Below are 27,569 nucleotides of genomic sequence, written 5' to 3'. Positions count from 1 at the left end.
GTTTCCATATCCTGGACCTGGCCGAATCCTGAGCAGCTACTGCGATGGTCATGGAGGAGTAAAGAACATGAGACTGATTCCTGTGATGCTGCAGGGACAGACGAGTCTTCGCTGAGGCCAGCTTCCAGCCTCCGCCACTGAGACTGCAGCTCTGCACAAGACGTTTGGCCAGCGGAGAAATTAAAATGGTCGTGCCCAACTGAGCCTGGTTTCTCGCAAGGTTTTTTTTCTTCACTTTCGCCTTTGGTGAAGTTTTTTTTCCCTCTCCGCTGTCGCCACTAGCTTGCATGGTTTGGGATCTGTAGAGCTGCGCATCGTTGGATTTGCTCTTCAGTGTTTGGACTCTCAGTAGTGATTATTAAACCACACTGAACTGAGCTAAACTGAACTGAACTTAAACACTACAAACTGAACTACACTGTTTCTATTTACTGTGACCTTTTATGTAAAGCTGCTTTGACACAATCTACATTGTATAAGCGCTATACAAATAAAGGTGAATTGAATTGAATTGAATTTGGGCAAAACCCATATTTAATACACTGTAAAAGAATAGTTGACAACTTAAAATTGAGTTTAACTGTATTTTAGTTTAATTGTACTTTTAACCAAAGTACACTACCTGACAAAGGTCTTGTTGTCGAACCCATTTTTAAGAGCAACAAATAATAACTTGACTTCTAGTTGATCATTTGGAAAAGTGGCAGAAGGTAGATTTTTCAGATGAATCATCCATTAAACTGCACCCCAATCATCACAAATACTGCAGAAGACCTATTGGAACTCGCATGGACCCAAGATTCTCACAGAAATCATGGTTTGGGGTTACATTTAGCATGGGTGCACACGAGAGATCTGCAGAACTTCAACAGCCTGAGGTATCAAGACATTTTTGCTGTCCATTACATTACAAACCACAGGAGAGGGCAAAACCTTCAGCAGGATAACGCTCCTCATACTTCAGCAAACAAGGTCAAGAAGCTCCAGGATTGGCAAGCACAGTCACCAGGCATGAACATTATTGAGCATGTCTGGGGTGAGATGAAGGAGGAGGCACTGAAGATGAATCCAAAGATGAAACCCCATACTGTCCTAATTAAATAATTATAAATCAAGACATGAACATATTTTATTTTGGCAAAATAAGCGTAATCTAGAGGCTTTTGCCCTTCCATATTAACCGCTTCTGATACCAAATGATCAACTAGAAGTCAAGTTATTATTTGTTGTTGCTAAAACTTGGATAGGTGACAAGACTTTTGTCAGGTAGTGTACTGCACTTGAATCAATTTACGTTTAGTCTAGAATAACAACAACAACAACTCTGCAACAAGCAGCCAAACAATTTTAAGTTGAGCCAACTTTTTACACTGCAGTTAAAGTGCACTAAAGCCATACCATTTATTTATTTCTTTACTTTACTAAACAAACTTTCAGATCTTATTGACCTCCATTATGCTAACTCAAAATACATATTTTATGTTTCAAAGAAAAAAGAAGATCATATAGGTTTGGTTTCACATGAAAGAGAATAAACGATGACAGAATTGTAATGTTTATGTGAACTTTTTTTCCCCATGGCTTGTTTATATATAAAATAAAGCTAAAACCTTCTCTTACAAAATACATTCACATTAAATATACATCCACTGGAAACAAGCCGTTGCTTCTTGTTTTGAAGGTTTCAGATTATTTTCTACAAAATAAGACTAAACACTCTCATTTTTCTGTAAAAATACTAGAGATATAGTAAAAAAACAAAACATGGGCTGCTTTTATAATATTTTTGGGTGCTTTTTGCCATTTTTGAAGCCTCATTTGGTCTCATTAGCCAGAAAAGAGCAGCATAAACATCTTTTTTTGTATTCCACAGAAGATACTCCTTTGAAACGACATGAGTAAATGATGACAGAATATTATTATTTTTTGCCTGATCTATTCCTTTAAGACCTTCATCTATCTTTTCCGCTGTGTGTTTTCAGATCTGCACAGAAATCTAAGGCGGTTTGCACTGAACCCATAACTGCCATCTGTTTGTTTTGGGCCGGGAAGAACAAAAAAAAAAAAAAAAAAAAGACACGTTGATAATTGTGACGCATGTTGAAAAAACACCCAATGGCCTTTTCAAATATTTGTGCCGCTGTGTTTTGCGGCGATATAAATAGCAGCACAGCAAACGCAAACATTTGTCGAGGCACCTGCCATGCTATCGTGACCATCTGCTCCACAAATTCACTTAGCATGACATATGTGCATTAAAGCTGAAGCGGCTATTGTTTGGTGTGGGTGAGAGGGTTTGGTCAAGGGCGGACAGTGGTACAGGTGGGCTGAGAGGAGAACTGTATGTGCTTTCTTGACTTTGGGATAGAGGCGGTTGGGTGTTGCTTTCTGTCTGACTTGAGGGTTTCTTCAGAAGAACGTGCCCGTGGCTCGGGTCCAGTTGGCACACAGAGACAGAAGTGAGTGTGTCCGACAGGCACTGCTGAGCTCAGAGAGCCGTTCAGGAGGAGGTGTGTCACTCTTCAAGGTGATTGGATCAAGCTGAGGGTTATTCAATGCTCATTGGACAATCTGGATTCTCCATTCATCATCTTTTCATCCTTCATCATTGGGTATATATATATACACACACACACTACATAATAGTAATTAAACAAACACACATTCATTCATTTTCCTGCGGTTTAGTCTCTATTTCAGAGGTCGCCACAGCGGAATGAACCGCCAACAAACAAACATACAAACAAACAAATAAAAATAATAAATAAATAACAGTTTAATAATTTTGATGAAGATAAATGAATGTAATCATCATGCATCACCAAGCAGAAAATACTATTTAAACCTCTAATACTTCTGTTTGGTGCAAGAAAGTTTAACTCAAGTTTTAAGTTGGAAATAAAATAAAATAAAATAAAATAAAATAAAATAAAATAAAATAAAATAAAATAAAATAAAATAAAATAAAATAAAATAAAATAAAATAAAATAAAATAAAATAAAAAACAAATAAACAAATAAGCAAAGAAATAATATAAAAATTTATTAAATTAAAAATAAACAAACAAGCAAATAAATAAAATAAAATAAAATTTAAATTAATTTAATTTAATTTAATTAAAAATAAATAAACAAATAAGCAAATAAATAAAATAAAATTCAATTAAATAAATTTAAATTAAATTAAAAATAAACAAACAAGCAAATAAATTAAATTAAATTGTATTAAAATAAATAAACAACAAGAAAATAAAAAAAATAAATGTTAATTAAACAAAATGAAATTAAATAAAAAATAAATAAACAAATAAGCAAAAAAATAAAATAAAATAAAAAAAAATCTGTTGTAATACTTTTGACTGGTATAATATAATTATAAAACTTGACCATATATCCAAACACACATACATATTTATAGTATTTCACAAAATACATAATATCACACTGTTGTATATGCATTAATATCACCAAGTAAAATTCAAATAATTAAGATTACAAATAAATACTACATTTTATCTATATTTTCTGATTGTATTCATATTAATTATGACTAAGATAAATAAAATTAAATGATTACAATTTCAACAAATTAATAATACATTAGTTTAAAATTATTATGTAAAAAATGTGTGTACATGCATTAAATATAGGTATTAAAATACATAAAATAACATATAGTATAATGCTTTGATACTTTAAATATAACACATAAAGAGTTTTATTAGAATATAACAAAGAGTTAAAGCCTTAAAGGCTTCTCCTTTAAATTAGACATAGAGATAAGTACAAAACCCCAAGTTCATTATGCATGAAAGCTTCCATGCCTTTCTGTTCCTGCACATGCACTTTCTTTTTGCCTTGAGGAGCGTGTCAAGATACGTATCAAAGACGTGCATGATAATTAACAAAATAGCTGTACAGGCTATTACCACTAATATACAGAAGCCCGTGACGAGAGAAAATGAAGGAGACAGAGAGCCAGATAACAGAGCTATTCCTTTATGAGCTCAGAATGGATGTTGGTTCATCATAGAGATGCTCTCTTGCCTACAACATGCTGGTGAATGGGCAGAAATGAATACTATGAGAGAACTTCTGAGGAACTACCATGATTTTTTTGGGGTTCAACATTCAATCGATTTCCAATTTCTGAAGCAAAAATTGTCTTAGTTCAACTGTTCATGACTCTGATCTTCTTGATTCCATTCATTTTTTCACATTAGTGATTCTTTCTTCCGTATGCAATGCATCTTTTTATGTGTTCTGAACGAGTCTGAACGAAGTCTTTCACATGATGTTCCTGGTAGTGGATTATTTTGTTCAGGAGGTTCTGCCAATGGAAAACAATCACAAGCTTTAAATAAAGATGATTGTATGAATCTGATTCTAGTATATTAGGTTATAATAGGAGTAATTTCTATGTGTTCTGAATGAGTTGTTGAATTATTCACTCAGCTCAATTCATTCACAAATGATGCTCCTGGTAGTGAATTGTTTTGTTCAGTAGATGATGCCAATGAACAACAATCACATGCTTTAAACAAAGATGATTGTATGAATCTGATTGCAGTGTAATGGAAGTATTTTCATGTGTTCTGATAGAGTCATTGAATTATTCACTTAACTTGCATCATTCACAAATGATGATCCTGGTAGTGAATTGTTTCGTTCATTAAGTACTGCCAATGGAAAACAATCACAAGCTTATAATAAAGATTTTCATATGAATCAGATTGTAGTATATTACATTATAATAGGAGTATTTTTATGTATTCTGAAAGAGTCGTTGAATTATTCACTCAGCTTAAGTCATTTACAAATGATAATCCTGGTGGTGAATTGTTTTAATCAGTAGATGATGCCAATGAAGAACAATTACATGCTTTAAAAAAAGTATGGCTGTATGAATCTAATTGTAGTATATTACGTTATAATAGCAGTGTTTTGCATGTTCTAAATGAGTTATTGAATCATTTAGCAAATAAGTTGTTCACAAACTACATGTTCCTTTCAATGCTGCTATAAATCTGATTCAGATTTAGAACACTCATCCAGGAAAAGTGAATCAGAATAATTCATCTAAAAGATTCTTTACCAAACAAACGATTAATTCAAAATTTCTCTGCATTCCAAGATCGTAAAAATTATGATCAATTAGTCATGGTTATTATTACAATATTATTATAAAAAAAAAAAACATTTAACTACAGTAGGTTCTTTGGCAACCCAAGCTCATTCTGAAAACGTACCGCTATATACATTTCTGGAGAGCGGCAAAATTGTCCAAGGAGCTACTTTTTTGCAGTTTTTGTTTTCGCGTATCCACCAGAGGCCGCTTTGTAGGCTCTTCTCGCATAAATCCACCAGAGGCCGTTGTCGACTGACCCACCCTCCTCCTTCCCTAAACCTAACCAATAGTATTTTCAAAAGCACCGATTTTTACCACATTCTCACCCTGTTATTTACTTGTTACAAGTTATTTACTTTGCTTGATTTTTTTGGCTTTTGTCTTACCCGCTTTCTGAAACCGTTCTTCACCGGCCTCAAAACGCATCATCATGGTCAACTTTTCTCTGCTTCTCAAGTCCGCCAACGTACAGTACTTCTGGCTACATAATTCACGCTCTCCAGAAATGTATATAGGGCTCTGTTTTCAGAATGAGCCTATGTTGTCCTTTGGGGAACTCCAAATGGTTCAATGGCATTCCTGTGAAACTCCTTTTTGGTTCTTCCTGGCACCTTTACTCTGTAAAACCCAACAGTCAACTTTATCAAATAAAATAAGTGTAGTTAACTCAAAATCTACTGAAAGTTAATTCTACTCATTTGAAAAGAGTTGTGAACTCAGTGTTAAAGGTAATGAGTTAATTTAATACCTCATTACTTCAACTTAAATAGAGTAAGTTCATAGTACTCATATAGATTAGTTTTTTTTAACTCAAATGGTTTGATGTAATCAGTTTCCTCAAATGTTTTGAGTTGCCCTAACTTATTGGGTTTTACAGTACTCAGTTGGTTTGAGGTCTCTTCATTTATTGGGTTTTACTGTGCTCAAATTGCGTTTACTCAAATGGATTAAGTTCACAGAACTCATTAGGATTTGTTTTTGAACTTTAATGGTTTGATGCAATCGGTTTACTCAAATGGTTTGAGTTACCTTAACTTATTGGGTTTTACAGTGTACATTAGACAGAGCAGTTACCATGTAAAACAGCCACAGACTGACATTGAAGAATGTGAACGTTTGCCATTTTCCCACCTAAAGCAAACCTTGAAATTACTTTTAAAAGACTCTTAAGGTGAGAAGGCCCTGCTGGAGTCTCTTCATTAAGATACCGTCCTTCTTCTGATGTACTTTCTATTAAATGCCCCATTCATCCTGAACAATTAAGAATTATCTGTTGCCGATTGCAATCACACTTTTTTAAAGTAAGTCGGGCAATAACAAAGAGTCGAGATTGAAAATATGAAAAAAGTAAATACATTGATAACAGGGAAGCGATAACAAACTAAATAAATTTGCTTTTAATCGTTGCGAACAGGAAGTCGTGTCAGTGGAGATGTTCGTATTTGATGGTGTGATTATTTAAATTATAACGAGCCCATCTGACTTTTCCAGCACAAAGGGAGCAATGAAAGGGGGAAATGGCCTTTCAGCAGAAGACATGAGGTGAAAGCCGATGCCTGCGTTACGTGCCGAGATTAATGTCCACTGTACCTATGCCACTGTGTGAGCGATGTCACGTCCTGTATTCGGAAAGGCTTGTTTCCTGTTGGGCGATTGCCTCATTTGCATTCGATTTCTCCAGAAACGGCCATTTCTTGCGGAGTTTGACAGTAATGTCTCTGTGAGGAGCGAATGGGGCATGTAGGATAGATCTTATCTGCTTAATGTAACAAGATTATCAGCAGCATTAGCGAGCGGCGTCCCTATCAGGGAGATCGTGGTGGGAGGTAAATATGGAATTCAGCATTGAGATGAATCTGACAAACTAGATTAAAAGGGACAGTTGGGGCTAAAATGAAAATTCCGCCATTATCTACTCATCCTCATGCGGTTCCAATGAGATTTTAAAGCCGGAGGCAAGATTTTCAGCGAGTAACATCTTAAATGTTTGTTCGATTCTCATACAAAACTTTCAGCTGACTTCAGAAGCCTTGAAATGTAGCACAGGGTTCTTATCTACTACTTTCATGTTTTCTTTATGGTGGTTATTGCCCTTTCTTTACATTTCAACTAAAAATGTGCTCTTGTAATGGACCATAAAAGTGTGTGTGTGTGTGTGTGTGTGTGTGTGTGTGTGTGCACATGTGTGTGTGTGTGTGTGTGCGTTTTATGTCACATTAATTGTTTTACACAATGCTAAATGACACACAGGATTTTTACATCATTTATAAACATTAGAATATTGGATGTTTCTATATTAAGGATTTATATATGATGAATGTATGTATGAAATATTTTTATTGATTCATTCATTCTCCTTCGGCTTAGTCCCTTATTTATCAGCGGTCACCACAGCAGAATGAACCACCAACTATTCCAGTATATGTTTTACACAGCAGATGCTCTTCCAGTCGCAATCCAGTATTGGGAAACACCCATACACACTCTTTCACACACACACTTGTACACTACAGCCAATTTAGTTTATTCAATTGATCTATAGTGCATGTCTTTGGAATTGTGGGGGGGAACTGGAGCACCTAGAGGAAACCCACGCAAATACGGGGAGAACATGCTAATTCCACACAGAAATGCCAATTGACCCAGCCGGGACTCAAACCAGTGACCTTCTTGCTGTAAGACAACAGTGCTAACCACTGAGCCACTGTGCCGCCTTATATTAATCATATCGTTTAATATTATTTATAGCATTTACATAATGTATATACAGTTCTTTCATATATATTATTATTAATAATACTAATCATATATACTTAATGTACAATAACATCTGAAATACTTTTAAAAGCATTAAAAACATAAACAACAGACCTTAAATATCATTTGGAAAACATTTGAGATCATTTATTTGAACCAAATTGATCATAACATTTATATTTATATCGTCAGATTCGTTCATTCATTCATTTTCCTTCAGCTTAGTCCATTTATTCATCAGGGGTCGCCACAGCAGAATGAACCGCCAACTTATCTAGCATATGTTTTACACAGCGGATGCCCTTCCAGCTGCAACTCAGCACTAGAAAACACCCATACAGACTTGGAGCACCCGAAGAACACTCATGCAAACACAGGGAGAACATGCGAACTCCACACAGAAATGCCAACTGACCCAGCCGAGGCTCAAACCAGCAACCTTCTTGTTTTCAGTTTTAAGGAAGTTTATTTACTAACTGTACTGGCAGATAAAGTAGCTTTTCTTTCAGGGAAAACTCATTTATTCATTCATTCATTTTCTGTTGGCTTAGTCTCTTTATTCATTAGAGGTCACCACAGCGCAATGAACCGACAACATATCCAGAATATGTTTTACACAGCGGATGCCCTTCCAGCCGCAACCCAGAACTGGGAAACCCATACACACTTATTCACACTTAACACTACAGCCAATTTAGTTTATTCAATTCAATTCACCTATAGCGCATGTCTTTGGACTGTGAGGGGAACCGGAGCACCTGGAGGAAACCCACATGAACACGGGGAGAACATGCCAACTCCACACAGAAATGCCAACTGACCCAGCAACCTTCTAGCTGTGAGGCAACAGTGCTAATCACTGGGTCACCATGTCACCCCTGAAAACATTTTGTTTTCAAATAAGTTTTTGTTTCTTATACCAAGTTGAAATGAAGTGAGATTTTCCTAAAAAATAAGCCAAAAAAAATCCCAGTATCATAAGTATTTCACTCACCCCACTGGCAGATAATGTAGCCGTCACGATTCGTGTGTGTCTAAATGTTGTCATTGTATAATTGTTGTGCCACAGATTCCCCATGAGTTGTATTCCATATGCTTCAGTTTATGTCATGTGAATCTTTTGTTCCATTTTCCCGCCGTTTGTTAATGTTCATTAGTTCCACCTGTGTCCCACTCCTGTATGTATTCAGGTCAATCATGTCCTGTGTATTTCTTTAATTTGTTTATACCCCTGAGTTTGTATAGTCCTTGGTCTGGTATTGTCACCACTCCTTGTGTTTTAAAGTTCCAGTGCCTGTTGTGAGTGTTTTTGTAAATAAATACGCATTTGTTTGAGTGAGCCTATTGTGACAGTAAAATTTTTTCTCATGTATTTTTTATCTTTTTTTTTTTTTTTTAAACAACTTTTTTGCTTGTGTAAAAAAAATGCTTTAAGATTTTTTTTAAACTACAAACCAGAGAAAATCTCCAAATAAGAAACCATTTTTCCAGTGTTACTCAAACATAAATCACACCATTTTTTCCTGTTTTTCAAGGGTTCACATTTACAATTTTTATGTATGAAATAAATCCAACCAACCATACAAACCACCTCTCTCATTTAGTCACTGAAAACAAACCAAAAAGAAACGGTCTCCTTCTCAGCATCGCAAAATAAATGATCAGAGAGTCACCGCTTCTCCCTCCTCCTTCACACCGCACAAGTTTAAAGCTCAGCGTTTTCTTCCTGAAAGCCTCAACTAGTCTATGATGCCTTTCTCTTTTTTGTAGACGTTTGCCCCCATCGTTGTGTGACTGACCCCCTTTAGCCCTGCCGGCTGCCTGATCACAGGGCCCGTTTATTACCGCCGTCCCCGCCGCTCTTATCTTACACCGCCAATGCTCATTTCCTTTCCAGATTGAAATGCAAATGTGAAATTTAATGATAAATGCATTATCTGATAGGTGCTGATAACTCTGATTCGCTGTCAGTATAAAATACACACCCCAGGGGGCTCGCCGGTGCCAACTTGCCAAAATCCACTTTCTTATAAATGTACGCACCTGCAATAAATTCTGGAGGTCATATGCATTAAAAGGGGAATCATATTTTGTGTATTCTGCGATGTGATGCCACGGCTGAACAGTAATTGCTGCCGTTGCTATCTTGTTGGATGTATTATCCATCACTTTGATGAAGTGACTTTTAAGAAGTGTTAAAAAAAGACAGATAAAACAGATTTTTTTTGTACTGTTCTGAGAAACGGCGAGCGCAAATCTGCATGGTAAGGCAAGATTCCTAGGAGGGAGAAAAGATATCTGTTTTTTATGTCTGTTGTGTGCTTTCCACCCAAGCTTAAAGGGGAAAAATGAAAATTCTGTCATCGTTTACACGCTCTCATGTTGTACCAAACACATGCACTTTCTTTCTTCTGTGGTACATAAAAAAGGAGAACTTTCGCATAATGTTCTTGCTGCATGTTTCCCACATACTAGTCCTAAGCATGTAGTTTGTATAGTTCATATGACTCGAGTGACATATTTGTCTTCTGAAGATATACTGTAAAATAGATTTGAGCAAAGAATTTTAATGATATTAAGTAATATTAATGATATTAGTGATATTTCTACAAAATTGAAAGCAATAAGTGTCTTTTCCTTCATTATAGACCTTCTAGCTGAACTGAAATATATTTAAAATATAATAAAAATCATAAATAATCAAATTTCAAATAATTACATTTAAATAATAATAATCATAATAACAATAATAATAATAATAATAATTATTATTATTATTATTATTATTATTATTATTATATCATCATCATGGTCAATAATAATTATAATAATTATTTTTATTTTTTTATTATTATTGTTGTTATTATTATGACTATTATGACTAATATTACTATAACTATTATTATTGTTATTGCTGTTGTTGTTGTTTCATCATCATCATCATCATGGTCAACAATAGTAATATTGATAATTTTTATTTTATAACACTGTTTTTTTATCAAAATTTATCAAAATGTTTATAAAGTAATAATAATAATAATAATAATAATAATAATAATAATAATAATAATAATAATAATAATAATAATTAAATATGATCATATTAATTAAATAAGTCTATAATTACCTGTTGTTATTAATAATATTAATAATATCATAGTAAAAAAAAAATAATTATTATTTTTATTGTTATTATTATTATTATTATTATTATTATTATTATTATTATTATTATTATTATTATTATCATCATCATCAACATCATCAGCATCACCATTATCAATAATAGTAATAATATGAATTATAATTTTTTATAACACTGGTTTTTATTTAAATATCTTTAAATTTTAATAAAACAACAACAACAACAATAATAATAATTAATATTGTTGTTGTTGTTGTTGTTGTTGTTGTTGTTTTTGGTGGTGGTTGTTGTTGTTGTTGTTGTTATTATTATTATTATATTTTTATAGCACTGGTAAAACAATCAACTATATAAAAATAGTCTAATAATTATAAATACAATTTTAAAAATAAATGTGAATATATAAAAATATTTACATACTCCTATGTGTTATTTTTATATAGTCCAGAATTATTAATATTACAAATCATATAAAGCTGAATGATACAAATCAGAAAGTGCCACTGTCCATCCATCTGCATATGTAGGAGATGGATAGATAGATAGATTTTAAAACAAAAACAACTACGCATAAAAAAAAATATATAAAAAACAACTATATATAGCAATTTAAAACAAAATGCTTTAACTATTGAAAGCAAATATGTATTAGCATTTCCTTATCATAAAATAAAATATATCAGACATTATAAATGAGGCTAAACAACCCCCAAACACAAATACGACTGTTTCCTATTGTGCATTCTTTCTTCATAAACATTCGCTATGTTGTATGCTAATTCAGCAAGACACTGATCAAAAGCAGAACTGCATCACAATTCACTATAATGTAAAAAAATGCTCTTCGTTATTCAAGAGCTCATTAAGTCTTCAGAAGCAGCCGAGAGTTTTACCTCTGTCGGTGGCCTTGTCAAGGATATCTTCAGATGTCCTGCTATTGAGCGTCTGAAATCCCCTGATCCCAGATGGATTCATTTAAAACATGTCATAATGAGCCGCTTACAAGTGATTACTGGCCGCTAGCTAATGGGCTAAACGGTTAAAGAAGGGCCAGGAATGATCGCGGGTTGTATTGGACCTTCAGGACGGAGTATCATATCAGAGGGGCACTGCGGACTCTTATTCCTCTCTGATAGTCCTGTCCTCTGAGTTTCTGTAGGAGTTACCATAATGGAGACCACATTTATAATACAATACTTCTGATTACAATATTTGTGACTCAGGTTGCTTTCAAGTAGCAACTTATTAATATAATATATATATATATATATATATATATATATATATATATATATATATATATATATATATATATATATATATATATATATATATATATATATATATATATATATATTGTTATAATTATTTTATTGTTTAAATTAATTAATTGTTCATTTAATTTTTTTATTTATTCATTCATTTTTATTTATCATTGATTTCAGTCTCATTTATTTATTTATTTATTTATTTATTCATTCACTCACTCATGTATTTATCATTGATTCCATTCTCATTTATTTATATTATTTATTTATTGTAATAAGTAAAATGTACTTATTTATTTATTTACTTATTTTATTTATTTATTATTGATTCAATGCTCAAGTATTTATTTATTTATTTATTTATTTATTTATCATTTTCATTTATTTATTTTTATTATTTTAATTTTTTATTTATTTGCCATTGATTCCATTTTCATTAGAAACCTTTAAATTTAAAAGTGACTTTATATAACCTTTTCACAATTGTGACTATTTGATTTTGATGTATTTGATTTATTAGGCCTTCATCAGAATTTGTGGTCAGAATTTACTTTTTTCATTTTACATACAGTTGAAGTCATAATTATTAGCCCCCCTGTTTATTTTTTTTTCTCCAATTTCTGTTTAACGGAGAGAAGATTTTTTTTCAACACATTTCTTGTGACAGTAAATAATACTTGACTAGATATTTTTCAAGACACTTCTATACAGCTTAAAGTGACATTTAAAGGCTTAACTAGGTTAATTAGGTAAACTAGGCAGGTTAGGGTAATTAGACAAGTTATTGTATAATGATGGTTTGTTCTGTAGACTATGGAAAAAATATATAGCTTAAAGGGGCTAATAATTTTGACCCTGAAATAAAATAAATAATTCTGACTTTCTTCAGAAGAAAAAATATTATCAGACATACTGTGAAAATTTCCTTGCTCTGTTAAACATCATTTGGGAAATTTTTAAAAAAGAAAACAAAATTCAAAGGGGGGGCTAATAATTCTGACTTCAACTGTAAATAACCCAAACGTCAAAAAATTGGCAATAATATGCCACATAGTTTATCTCTGAGTCAACAAATTTGGTTTAAAACCAACTAACATCCAGCTCTATGTATTTTGGTTTATAAGTTGCTGTTTCCAGGATCAACCTAATATGTATTTACAGATTTGAAAGCGGCTTCCATACTTAGAAATAAGAAGAAATCTTTTAAAAAGTCAGACAATACATTTGTCAAAAAGTCAAAATGTCTGATTCTGCAACACCAAAAAAACAAGTTCAGACGATCCACTTACTTGGACCGTCCCATTCCTCTGGCTCCAGAGGGGGGTGTCGGGTCTTCTCGCCGTCAGTTTCCATCTCTGTCTCTCCCATTTCTCTGTTGCCATTTTCCTCTCCTAAAACAACAAACAAATAATAATAAATAAATAAACAGATTATTTTTTTGACACCAGCATATTTGATAAAAGCCGAAAGAAGCTGTGCAGCTGTAGCTGGATGGATAGGTGGAATAGTTAGAATAAGATGTAATATATAATTAAATAATAGAGCAATATAATTATAGAAGGAAATGATGGATGGATGGATGGATGGATGGATGGATGGATGGACGGACAGACCGACTGCAAATAGATGATTGATTGCTAGATGGTTGGATGAATGGATTGGATATCCATCTATCTATCCGTCCGTCTATCTATCCGTCCGTCCGTCCATCCATCCGTCTATTCATCCGTCTGTCTTTCTGTCTGTCTGTCTAAATCCCCTAATAGAAAGACTATCCGTTCATCTGTCTAGCAATCAATCAACAATCCATAGGTCTGTCTGTCTGTCCATTCATCCATCCTTCTATCTTAATCTTATAATAGAAAGACCATCCATCCATCACCCATGCATCCATCTTTATCCTATAATAGAAATAGTATCCATCTATCCATCCATCCATCCATCCATCCATCTTAATCCTATAATAGAAAGACTATAGATAGATAGATAGATAGATAGATAGATAGATAGATAGATAGATAGATAGATAGATAGATAGATAGATAGATAGATAGATAGATAGATAGATAGATAGATAGATAGATGATCTTCGCTTACTGAAAGCATTGAGATAAATATAGGCAGATCATTTGGTCTGGCATTGCCTTTTTCTGCAGCCAGTGTTCTGGAGTCAGTCATAGGCTACAGCTGCTTGACGGCAGCATCTCAGTGACCCTCAAACACAGCGGAACGGCCTTCACCATGCTCCTCAAACACACACTGGTCCATCCGGATGGGTTAATCTAAAGATCAAATTCTCTCGCCACGCTGCGTTTAAGCCAGTTAAGACGTGGTTCACTTCAAAGGCATGCAGTAAACATGGCCAAAAGGATCGCAGCTTCTTGCTTGCCTCTGCACACCCGGGCGAGAGGAGAGGGCCGCGCTGCCCTACTTACTGCACATGAGGTCATTCTGACCTATTTTCCTGTAAAGCAAGTTCCTGCTAGGGCTCAGCTTTTTTCATTCAGTCCGTCCTCCTCACTTCTCCTGCTAAAAAAGCGCCTCGCTATTTGTATTGTCAGGCCCTGAGAAGCTCCTTAGCATACTCATTGAGCATTACCATAAGGATAACAAAAGGCAATATCAACAGTTCCTTTCCAGTGTAGCGAGTTTGGGAAGGCAGAGAGATAACATTAAAGGCTCTACCTTGATCTCCGGCGAACATGTTAAGCCCTGTAACGAAACGTCTTGGAACTGTTTAATTACCGCTCAGGAAATGAAGCTACAAGATGATTCGTTAATTAAGCAGTGATTAAGGATTTTCTGCCTTCTATCTAACACCGTTCGCAATGCATTTTAAACACAATCGCCCAGGCAACCTCGCAGGGAACAAGTGTCACAGCCGCTTGATGAAGTTTCTTTCAGGAACACAGAGGGAGGGGATCCGCTGGGAAAACATTGCGCCATGCAGGTACAGAGGAACGAGAATGACCTGCATAAAATCAAGAAGAGCGACGTGCAATGCAAATTATTGGCTTATTTTTTTCTGGAAGATGATAAATAATGGTGTAAAATGGGTTTAAATTGGTTTGAGAGAGTTAAAAACAGATTCAACGTTTTCATAGTGTAAATGCTTTTGTGGTCGAAGGCATTCAAACAGCCACTAAAGACCATCTACTCTCTACTTACTGACAAAACACATCATCAGTTAAGGCTGTGTGTAAATTACTTCAGTTGTTTGTGTATTATTATATGAAGAGTGAAGATGCAAAAGCCGCTAAACGCCACTTCCACTAAAAAGTGAGTGAATGCTTCAGGCATGTAGTACGTTCAACAAACCGTCACCTTAGAATTATAAGGTTCTATCTGACATTTTTCTCAAAAATGAATTGACATATTCTTATTAAATGACAACTTATTTACATGATGGGATGTTTTTTTATAAGTTGTTTCCATTTTAGGACTTTTTATTTAAAAAACAAATGTTACACACATATTGTTTGCTATGGAACACAAAAACTTTGAAGCTCAATATCTCAAAATCATTCAGAACGCAAAGAAAACCTTATAATTCCAAGGTGATAAAATATTTTTGCTTCAAATCATCTAAAATCGCAGTGTCAACGCATTCAGAAATTACAGTTTGTTTGCAAAAGCCTCTAAACGCCACCAAACGCCAATGCCGCTATCTCCCAAGAACCAATCAGAAGGCGCGAATCGAATCATATGTTTTAAATGTAATAGCGCGCTGATACGCTGGTTTTTATGAGGACTTTTTTTATCACGCTTCAGATTAAGATTTTAAAAGACAGAGTTTAATGAATTGGATGAGACTGTCCGACTGTCAGTGAACAGCAAATGAAAATGCCCCTTACCTCAAAACTCTGTGCATTATAAGAAAACAAAAGCACAATGTATAGTCGGAGGTGTAGCATGCATTTAAAACGTTTTGTTTTAGCAGTGGCGCTACTTTAAATGAGTCCGACATTAAAGGGCAACACCGTTTCACTAAAGATGAAGTTAAGATGCCGTTCTTTTATCCCGCATGGATGCTATAAGGATAAACAAGAGACAAAAAAAGAGACCAAGACCTTGAATATGGTGAGAGTGAATGTATGGCAGCTTCTAAAAGTGTCTGAAAGACATCCCCTTTTTGCCCAGTAGACCTACCTTGTGATTTATCTGCTAATGTAAGTTATTTTTTTAAAGATACATATAATGTATAAAACTATACATTATTTATATTACTTCATATTATCTACAGCCTAAGTCTGATAAGATTTTTTATATTAATGGACAATACACATGCAGATATTGATGTTTCACAATGTTCTACACACTATTTGAATCTAACAAGCTTAATTTACAATGTTTGCAATGTTTACCTTTTAAATCTAAATCCCAAATATCAGAAATGACAACAGATTGTTAAGATTGAATTAATGTCAATTTTAATGTTACTGAATAATGCATTCATTCATTTTCCTTCTGCTTAGTCCCTGGTTTATCAGGGGTTACCACAGCGGAATGAACCGTCACTTACTTGACAGATTTATGTATTTTTAATTTTAAATGTGTTTTATGTTTGGTAAAATAATTTCTAATTGCATCTTTAGTTATTTTTCAGCTAATTACAATGTCTTGTCCCAATAGGTGGATTTAGAGGTTTTTGCAAATACAAAAAAAAGCAGAAGTGGATTTAGCTGGTTTTGACACAAAAGAAATTTTACCTTGTTAAAAACCAAAGAATTATCTAAAGTGACATTTTTGAAAATACGGTATTTTATTTACTAGCTAATAACCTTATCATTACATATAAAATGAAACTTCTAAACCTAATTATAGGAGCCTGATAGAAAATGCTCATTTACAAAAAAAGAGGTCTCATGGATTTAGAGGGTTTTGCATCTGAACTCTTCATATTAGTATATTCATATTATATTTCATTACTATTACTATATTTTCATTTAATCAATAATCACATCTCGTTTATAAAAAAAACTTATTTAATCTTTCAGTGTTTTAAGGGGATAATTTTCAATTTTCTAAATTTGTCAATAAAGTAACCTCTGATGATTGATTTCAACAGATGTGGTTCTCAAAGATGACTTATTTTTTAAATAAAAAAAGAGTTTCCTACAATGGTTACAAGTTTTATTTTATTTTTTAAACGTTTATTATTTTAAATTAATACTCTATTTTTTGATATTCGTTTTAGATATGTAATTTATTGTGTGTGGCATGGTGGCTCAGGGGTTAGCACTGTTGCCTCACAGCAAGAAGGTCGCAAGAAGCTGGCATTTCTGTGTGGAGTTTGCAGGTTCTTCTTGTGCTGGCGTGGGTTTCCTCCAGGTGCTCTAGTTTACCCTACAGTACAAAGATATGCTCTTTAAGTGAATTCTTAAGTACTTCTTTGAACTTTGAACATAATTATAAAAAAATTAAAACAATTTCAAGTTCCATCAGGTTTTAGCCCACTTGTTTAGTTGCTTTTCTTGTCACTTAAGGCCAATGGGTCTTTTTTTAAGAAAAGTAACTAACTAATCACTTTTTACAGTGAAAAATTATTTCTAGCCATTTAGCGGATAAATGGAGGATCACAAAATATTGCTCTTATTTCACTTCCAGCACTCAAAAAATGGTGTCTGCTGTTTGTTCAAACTACTTTTTTAAAATCAGCTGAAACAACACAATTCTTGAAATTTTTTGGGGGGGACAACTTAATTGTTTTATGTTCAATCCACTTATATGCTTAAAAACTAAAAAGTTATTCTTATTCCCTTCATGTTGTCCCCACACAAATCAATTGTGTGAAACCATGCATTTTTTACAGTAAAATGTTAACATAGGCATTTATATTACAATACTTACTTTTTAGGCTATATAAAAAAAAACGTGAAAATGCTTTTTTTCAGGAACATTTTAAAGGAAAAGGTGTCCTTTCAAACTCTCTGTAGGCTAGACCTGCATTTTCCCATATAGTTTGCTAGACTAAATCATGCATTGGCGATGGTGTAATCCATTATACACTCAAAGCAAGTATCTTTGCTGCTTGTTCGAACTACTAAATTAAAACGAACTGAAAAAAACACAAATCTTGAAACTTTGTTTGGGACAACTCAATTATTTTATGTTCAATCTATTTCAATTGTTAAGTTAACTTAATCTAGTTGTGTTGGGACAACATGAATTAATTGTGTGAAATCCTGCATTTTTTGTAGCGGCAGACAAACTGAAGTTTCATTCATTCAGTTTCCTTCAGCTTCGTCTCTTTATTCATCAAGGGTTGCCACAACGGAATGAACTGCCAACTTATCCAGCATATGTTTTACACAGCCGATGCCCTTCCAGCTGCAACCCTATACTAGGAAACACCCATACACACTCATTTACCCACACACACACACATACACACACACACACACACACACACACACACACACACACACTACGTCCAATTTAGTTAGTTCAATTCCCCTATATCGCATGTATTTGGACTGTGGGGGAAACCGGAGCACCCGGAGGAGACCCCAGGGAGAACATGCAAACTCCATGTAGAAATGCCAACTGACCCAACCGGGACTCGAACCAGCAACCTTCTTGCTGTGAGGCGACAATGTTAACCACAGAGCCATAGTGTCGCCCAAAATTGAAGTTTATATTAACATATTATTTTCATTAATCATAAAGATACAGATCAGGGCTATTTCCCACTATTTTAAAGGTCTGACACATCTTGTTTTGATATCCATCAGGAGGAATCAATCGTTTACAGGGTCAAAACTCCTTTAATTTGCACCCTGATTAAAAAGCATATTGTGAGAAAATGCACAAACATAAGATATTTATACATCATGACATTGTACCTAGGTTGCTGTTGGAAGTGGTGTTAGAGAGGCCAGCAGGGTTTGCTCAACCTGTGGTCTGTGTGAATCCTAATGCCCCAGTAAAAGTGAAGGGGACACCATACTGTCAGTGGGCGCCGTCTTTCGGATAAGATGTTAAACCGAGGTCGTGACTCTCTGTGGTCATTAAAAATCCACACACTGGTGGTGGATGCTACACACTGGTGGTGGTGTGGAGAGATCCACCCCCCCCCCCCACCTTAATGATTGTGAAGTGCTTTGGGTGTATGGCCATACACAATAAATGCGCTATATAAATACACATTACATTACATTGTACCAAAATGCATCAACTGCTGCAAAAAAGTGTGGTTACCCATCCACATCCTTTTATTCGCTTGCTTTACTTTCCTTCCTATAGCATGCATCGTATGCTCTTGCAAAAGTTATGCAAAGCATCACACAAAAGGTCTCAACAAAATAAAAGTGATCGCAAGAGTTGCATTTGAATGTATGTTATTACCAGGTGTTAACATTTATGGGGCTGACACTGAAAATGCATGATAATACCAGATGGAAACAGGGCCTCTGTCACACTCGCTTGCAACTTGTAAATACATTCATATACTAAGGAAACAGATGAATAGCCTTGCCAGAAATGAGCTTAGGGCAAACATGCCACTGATATTCATCTCCGACATTCCCATTTGTAAATGTATTCATTTAGCAGAGGCTTTCATCCAAAGTGACTCACAAATAAGAATTTTACTAGCAGAGACAATTAATCCGACTGAGAAACCAATGTGTACAGTAAATAGCAAATAGCACAGGTTTGGGCTGCAGACCTATTCACAGATGTTGAAATTGATGAATTGGCACTATTAAAAAAAAAACTTTTGTAACATATTCATGTCTTTACTATCACTTTTGACTAATTAAATAGCAAATGAAAATGTTTGCATTAATTTCAGAATGGCACTTACAAATGTTTTTTATTTGAAAAAATTATTATTTTTTTATTGTATTGGACAAATATTGGTTTTATTTAACAAAATGGATGCCTTAAAAGGCAAGGATGGATAGCATTAATGCGTGTGTGTGACTCATCGTTTCAGAAAGGCTTGAATAAACTCCACAAGTACATCAAATAAACTTATTTAGTATTTTTGACTAATGAGATGTATTTCAGTATCATCCATCACTGACTGCTGTTTATCTGACGTAACACATGAGAAGCAGACACGCATGTGGGAATGGTGGGCGGGGAGAAGCAGATCATTTGTATTCAAAGCCACAGGCTACAAACAGCTATACTGTACTCAGACACCAAAACGGGCAGATTCTGGAGACTACAATAAATGATCTAATGGGTATTTTGAGCTGAAACTTTACAGACACAATCTGGAGACACCAAAGGCTTATCTTACATCTTGAAAAAAGGGTAAAAAATATAGCTTGACTGAGCTTTAATGAAAAAAATCTTGATTGATCTACTTGACTGGTCATGCGATTTCTTTCTCGCCATCTTTAAAAATTCATTTAGCTGGCCATTTTATAGCAACTTCCACACAAATGTGTAGTAAATGCAATTTATCAAAAAGTCGACAAAATGGGTTCCAAACAATCAATTTGTGTTGGAACAACATGAAGGAATTAAGCTAATTTATGAGTTTTAAGTAGATTTAAGTAGCTTGAACATAAAACAATTAAGTATTTTTGAGTTAACACAAAGAGAAAGTATCAACACAAAGCATTCAGTATTTATCTGTGCTGTGTTAATTTTTATTGTAATCACTGCGTAAGTCATTAGCAGAGCAACATGATATTGACAATATATTGAGTTGTTGTTTTATGGATTCGATATTTATATCCTTGTGACTGACCAATAATGAACTGCTGAAAAATCACTTAGGATCCTGACTAGGAAGATACCTGCTTTGAAGACAACATCCTAGCTCACTAGGATTTGGAACACAGACAAGGTGGGACAGACATCATTTAGATTTACCATCTAAAAACAAAGAGGATTGATAAGAGACCGATCTGAGAGGTGGGATGCCGTTCACATGTGTGTGCTCATTCCCGCATGCATATGTCTGGTGATTAGGGTAGAGTTAGTGGGAAGTCGGCCAATCAAATGGCAGCTCCTCTGTTCTGTCTAATGGCAGTGACATGCATGCGGGTCAATAAGCTTATAGGCGATTTACACAAACAGCTCCTGCAGCAAGGTAGGCACAAAGTCATATTGGCTTTTCTCTTCCTCTCAGCATTGTTCTACCAAGGAAGCCCTTGAAAATGTCAATCTGTTGAGGGTGATTTTAAGGAGATCTGAGCTTTCTAATCCCAACGAACTGAAAGACAGCAACAGAAAGAGAGAGAGAGAGAGAGAGAGAGCGATACAAAGATCTTATAGACAAATCTATTGTCTAGACTCTGAATGACATATAACTTAACAAAAAAAGTCTATAGATTTCAGTAGATTCCATGATTCCATGAAGTTTTCATGAATATTTTTTCATATATATATATATATATATATATATATATATATATATATATATATATATATATATATATATATATATATATATATATATATATATATATATATATATATAGTCCTCGCTGAATCCTTCCAGCAAACATACCCAACTACTTCTGACAGACACATAAAAATAACAAAGGCAGTGGGAATGTTCATTGTTAAAGATTTGCAGCCGTTTTCAGTGATTGGAGATTGGGCTTTCGTCACCTTATAAAAGCACTCGATCAACGTTACAGACTACCGTCTCGCATTTTTTTTTCAGCACCGACAAATACATAGGCCAATTTTTGTACATAGGCCACCAGCAGCTGTGAGATTTCAGTGCTAAGTTTTTTTATGCAATACACTAGGAACTAGTTTACTTTTTTTGGCGTTTAAGTAAAATACAGCAGTTTTGCAATAAATCGTTTACATTTTTTTCTCCTTCACTTCTTACTGTTCCTATTGCCTAAGCATAGAATAAGAAGAAGAAAAAAAACACGTGTCAAGCCATCAGAACCGAACGGAACCAAAAACTGTGTAAAAAAAAAAAAACAGGTATGTATTGAACCGTAGGCTAACTGTATTGTTGCATCCCTACTGAATACAAACCTATACAGATCACTTAGACTTTTAGGATCAAATAAATTAGACATTCCAAACGTTCAGTCAAAGCAGGGTGAATCCACTTTAGCTACTGCGCCCCTGGAATCAGCTTCCAGAAATGATCAGATGTGCTCCAACATTAGGCACATTCAAATCAAGACTGAAAACACATCTGTTTAGCTGTGCCTTTAGTGAATGTTCTCTGTGCTACGTCCAACAGGTCGCACTATTATGCCTTTCTTTTCTTTTTCATTCTTTTATAACCTGTTTTAATCTGTTTAAATCATTTTTATTTGCTGTTATTATCTTATACTTGTTTCTTTTATTCCTGTTTATGTAAAGCACTTTGAATTACCATTGTGTATGAAATGTGCTATAAACAAACTTGCCTTGCCTTCAAAAATATTAGATCATAAAGTGAAATGTTATCCCACGCTACACCCACAACACTTTCACACAAAAAATGTTTGGTATCTGCTTATCAAGAGCACACAAAAAAATAATAATTTTCCAGTACAGCTGGAAGTGTCTGTTGTCAGTAATTTACCTTCATTCATGTGAGCAAAACGAGAAAAACAGCTCCCGCTATTACACGACCAAAATTGCCTCGCTGAATTGTTTTCTAATAATAGGAACTTTTGAGTTATGTGTGTTTTGAAGATAAAGTGCTAATTTTGTTACGGTTGGTGATGGGTGGCCACTTAGGAAGCCAATATTTCCCCTCCATTTAAAGCAGTGGTAATTGAGGACTTCATAAAGTGAACTGATGTTAAATAAACAGATTTTTCAGTGTAAAACTAGACGCAGCAACACAACAAACAAAGTCCGCTGTTTTGCATTTCTGCCCAATAATAATCTGAAGCTTTCAGAAGCTGATTACAAACAGAAAAGAAAAGAAAAAAAAAATATTCAAATGCCTCCAGTACGGACAAGAAAAAAGGGAAAATAACCCGGCGAAATCCCACCCAGCACCCCGGTGGAGTGTGTGATTAGTGGAAGGCCTCGGCACTATCTCTTTAAAGGCCCATAAATTCCCCATCATTACAGGAACTGGCTGTGCTCTCTTCTGGCTGCTGCTGGCCTGCGTTATCTCTCCATGCGATGCCGTCTGGAGTATGTAGATCTGGCCTGGCTAGATTGTCATACTTAACAAACATTAATGAATGATTTCCTGCACTGAGTCAAACGGGGCTAAAGGGATGCGTCTTTCATCTTATCGCTGCAAAAATGAGCATTTTCCCATATTCTCCGCGCTTTAGCATCAGCGTCGGGAGGAATGCATTGAAGAGATCGTTTTGCTGCATGCCGAAGATCCTGATTAGCCAGGAAACGGCACAAAGAATAGGGTAATTAATTCTACTGCGTACTGTTTACTGGGCTAGCATCGCAAGGCCACAAAGATTCAAAGGATTTGTATGTAAGTGGCACCTTGCTACAGGCTGAAATGACTCATAATTATTCTTCGCAATGGTACAATCAGGTTTGAATGGACTCTCAATGCTGTTATTTAGATCAATTAATTAATTTTGAACACGTTTTTGCTGTGGCTTTCATAAGATCATGCGTTCACAAGGACACTGTGTATAGTACTGGATGTTTGTTCACAAATTCTTCAGAATGAAACATTAACAAGAATGGAAAAAAAAAAAATACTTTTAGTATGGAGGCAGATCAGTCTCAAAAATAATATATTTACAAAATAAAAATAATACATCCACAACACAACTCGCATTTACAAAATACAGTTTGTAAATTTGTAAACACACAATTTGTGAATTCACAAGTACATATCATAAATATTTTCGCCAAATGAATTGGATTTATATATTTGTTAATTGTGTTTTGAATTTACGAATTGGATTTGCATATTTTTGAATTGTGTTTTGAACTTCCAAATTGGATTTGCATAATTTTGAATTGTGTTTTGAACTTCCAAATTGGATTTGCATAATTTTGAATTGTGTTTTGAACTTCCAAATTGGATTTGCATAATTTTGAATTGTGTTTTCGATTTACGAATTGGATTTGGGTATTTTTGAACCGTGTTTTGAATTTATGAATTGGATTTGCATATTTTTGAATAGTGTTTTAAATGTATTAATTGGTTTTGTGTATTTTTGAATCGTGTTTTGAATTTATGAATTGGTTTTGGGTATTTTTGAATTGTGATTTGAATTTACGAATTGGATTTGCATATTTTTGAATCATGTTTTGAATTATCGGATTGGATTTGCATCTTTTTGAATAGTGTTTTGAACTTTCAAATTGGTTTTGTGTATTTTTTAATCGTGTTTTGAATTCACGAATTGGATGTGTGTATTTTTGAATCATGTTTAAATTTACAAAATTAATTTGCATATTTTTGAATCATGTTTCGAATTTACGAATTGGATTTGCATATTTTAATGCAATTCTTGAGGTTTTTGGGGGACAACTTAATTATTATGGAGCCAGATCAGTCTCAAAAATAATACATTTACAAAAAAGATTCATATATCCACAACTCACATTTACAAAATACAGTTCATAAGTTCAAAACATAATTCAGAAATATAAAAATCTAATTCATTATTTCAAAGTATGATTCAAAAATACACAAAACCAATTCATAAATTCAAAACCAAATGAATTTGGTTTTAATCATATATTGAAAATACGATAAAAAAAAAATACCCAAAACCAATTTGTAAATTCAAAATCAAATTCGGAAAATAAGCTAATCCAATTCATAAATTCAAAACGCTATTCAAAAATACACAAAACCAATCCGTAAATTCAAATTACAATAAAAAAAAAAACGCAAATTCAATTCATAAATTCAAAACACGATTCAAAAATATGCAAATCCAATTCATTAAATCAAAACACTATTCAAAACTATGCAAATCCAATTCATAAATTGAAAACACGATTTAAAAATACACAAAACCAATTCGCTAATTCAAATCACAAATCAAAAATATGCAAATCTAATCTGTAAATTAAAAACACGATTAAAAAATACCCAAAACCAATTTATAAATTCAAAACACGATTCAAAAATACAAATACAATTCATGAATTCAAAACAATTCAAAACTATGCAAATCCAATTCATAAATTGAAAATACGATTTAAAAATACACAAAACCAGTTTGCAAATTCAAAACAATTCAAAAATATGCAAATCCAATTTATTAATTCAAAACACGATTCAAAAAAATTTTCAAATCCAATTCCTAAATTCAAAACACGATTCGCTATATGCAAACCCAATTTCATTCATTCATTTACTTGTCTGCTTAGTCCCTTTATTAATCTGGGTTCACCACAGTGGAATGAACTGCAAACTTATCCAGCATTTGTTTTACGCAGCGGATGCCCTTCCAGCTGCAACCCATCTCTGGGAAACATCCATACACACTCATTCACACACATACACTATAGACAATTTAGCCTTCCCAATTCACCTGTACCACATGTCTTTGTGGGGGAAACCGGAGCACCCAGAGGAAACCCACGCGAACGCAGGGAGAACATGCAAACTCCTCATAGAAATGCCAACTGAGCCAGCCGAGGCTCGAACAAGCTACCTTCTTGCTGTGAGACGACAGCACTACCTACTGCGGCACCAAATCCAATTTATTAATTCAAAACATGATTCAAAAATACGCAAATCCAATTCGTAAGTTCAAAACACCAAATTAAAAATACACAAATCTATTTTGTAAGTATAAAACACAATTCTAAAATATGCAAATCCAATTTGTGATTGAATTTTCGCATCAATTTTATTTTGTAAAATGTAAAAAAATTTTGAGACTGATCTGGCTCCATACTTAATTGCTTCATGTTTAAGCCACTTAAATTTGTTAAGTTAACTTAATCGATTTGTGTTGGGACAACATGAATGAATTGTGTGGAACCCTGCGTTTTTTACCGTGTAGCAAGGTCAAATTTCACAATTTCTGTTAAACAAAATATATATATAGAGCCCCAGCATTCTTACAATTATAGCAGTGAGTGTGACAGCAGCTTGTAAATTTCAGTTTGAAACTTGTTCACAAGCGTAGCGCTCATAAATGTGAAATTGACCGTGAAAAGAAGATGTTTGTGTGTGAGGGGGGCTTCAATTGTCAAGGAGACAACAAGGTTGTCTCTCTGGACTATCAGGGGTGCTTTTTTTCCTCTTTATTTTCTTCCATTTTCTCTTTCAAATAAGAAGTCCCATCTCCGGTTTCATGTTTATTCACGTTTGTGCGCCCTATTCATCGGCGGAGACTTCATTTCACAGTGCGCTCTGCTGTTTCGAAACCATTTCGTATGAAGCCATTGACGGAAGCGTCTCAATCATTTCATGGTACATGAGCGCTCGGCGATGCCACTGAAGCCGAGACCCTCTCCAAACAGTTTAGGGTCGCCGCAAAGAGAGGAACCCCTCAGCTGTTTCAGGGTATTTGTTTCTACAGAGGCTGCTGGGAATTGGAATGAGTGATGTGCAAAGAGTCGGCGCTTCAAAAAGATTCGCCGATCACAATGCACGATGGTTCTTGTGAACTCTTGCTGATGTAAGCCACGTATCTTTTGTGCAGTGTTGTGATAGGTATTAGAGCGTAGATATTGGTGTTGGACTCTGGCTTTCCAGTGTATTGAATAGTCATAGATGTTCAAGATAAATGGAAAAAAAATTTGAACAACACAAGCATAGAACATCAGAGGAACATACAGTATACCGCTACAACGGTAAGCTATTTCTGAACGAATTATGAGGCACTTCTTTTTAGTGAATCTAGAGCTTAAAAATATGGAACCAATTCTGTGGTTCACTTAGGAACACAGAAGATGTTTTATGTTCTAGAAGACACAACATACTGCTAACATAGACATTAAGGGCTCTATTTTAATGATATAGGTACAAAGTGCAAAGCGCAGGGCACAAAGCATTAAGGGCGTTTCAGAATCCACTTTTGCTATATTAAGGATGGAAAAATCCACTTTGCGCCGCAGGACATGGTCTAACAGGGTTGAGCTTATTCACTTAATGACTTATAGGTGTTTTAAGAATAAACCAATCAGAGTCTCATCTCCCATTCCTTTTAGAGTCAGTTGCATCGCGCCATGGCGCATTTGCTATTTACATGGCGGACTTTGTAAATGGAAAAACTGAATGCTTCACTAGCGAGAAAACAGTTAAACAGACTATCTGCAGCGTGAGAGGAGCTGTAATAGCAGCTGTAATAAACACGTACATACTCTTGTCAATCTGTATATTTGCACTCACTACTTACTTCTATTTTTTTAAATATATTTATTATCTGTTTTTTGTCCTGTCTCTGTT

General features: G+C 34.3%; 1 protein-coding gene across 2 annotated transcripts in view; it reads right to left on the bottom strand.

Moving 5' to 3' along the window:
- zfpm2a (zinc finger protein, FOG family member 2a) overlaps window positions 1-27,569 on the bottom strand; it is a 438,175-nt gene that overhangs the window by 262,194 nt on the left and 148,412 nt on the right. For both annotated transcript variants that reach the window (XM_056474689.1, XM_056474687.1), the window contains one exon: window positions 13,588-13,689. In XM_056474689.1, coding sequence (XP_056330664.1) covers window positions 13,588-13,689 — 102 coding nt within the window. The remainder of the gene's footprint in view (window positions 1-13,587; window positions 13,690-27,569) is intronic.

Source organism: Danio aesculapii, chromosome 16 (genome assembly GCF_903798145.1).
Source record: "Danio aesculapii chromosome 16, fDanAes4.1, whole genome shotgun sequence".
Taxonomy (NCBI): Eukaryota; Metazoa; Chordata; class Actinopteri; order Cypriniformes; family Danionidae; genus Danio; species Danio aesculapii.
The sequence above is the reverse complement of the archived record's forward strand: the minus strand, read 5'-3'. Positions and strand labels throughout refer to the sequence as shown.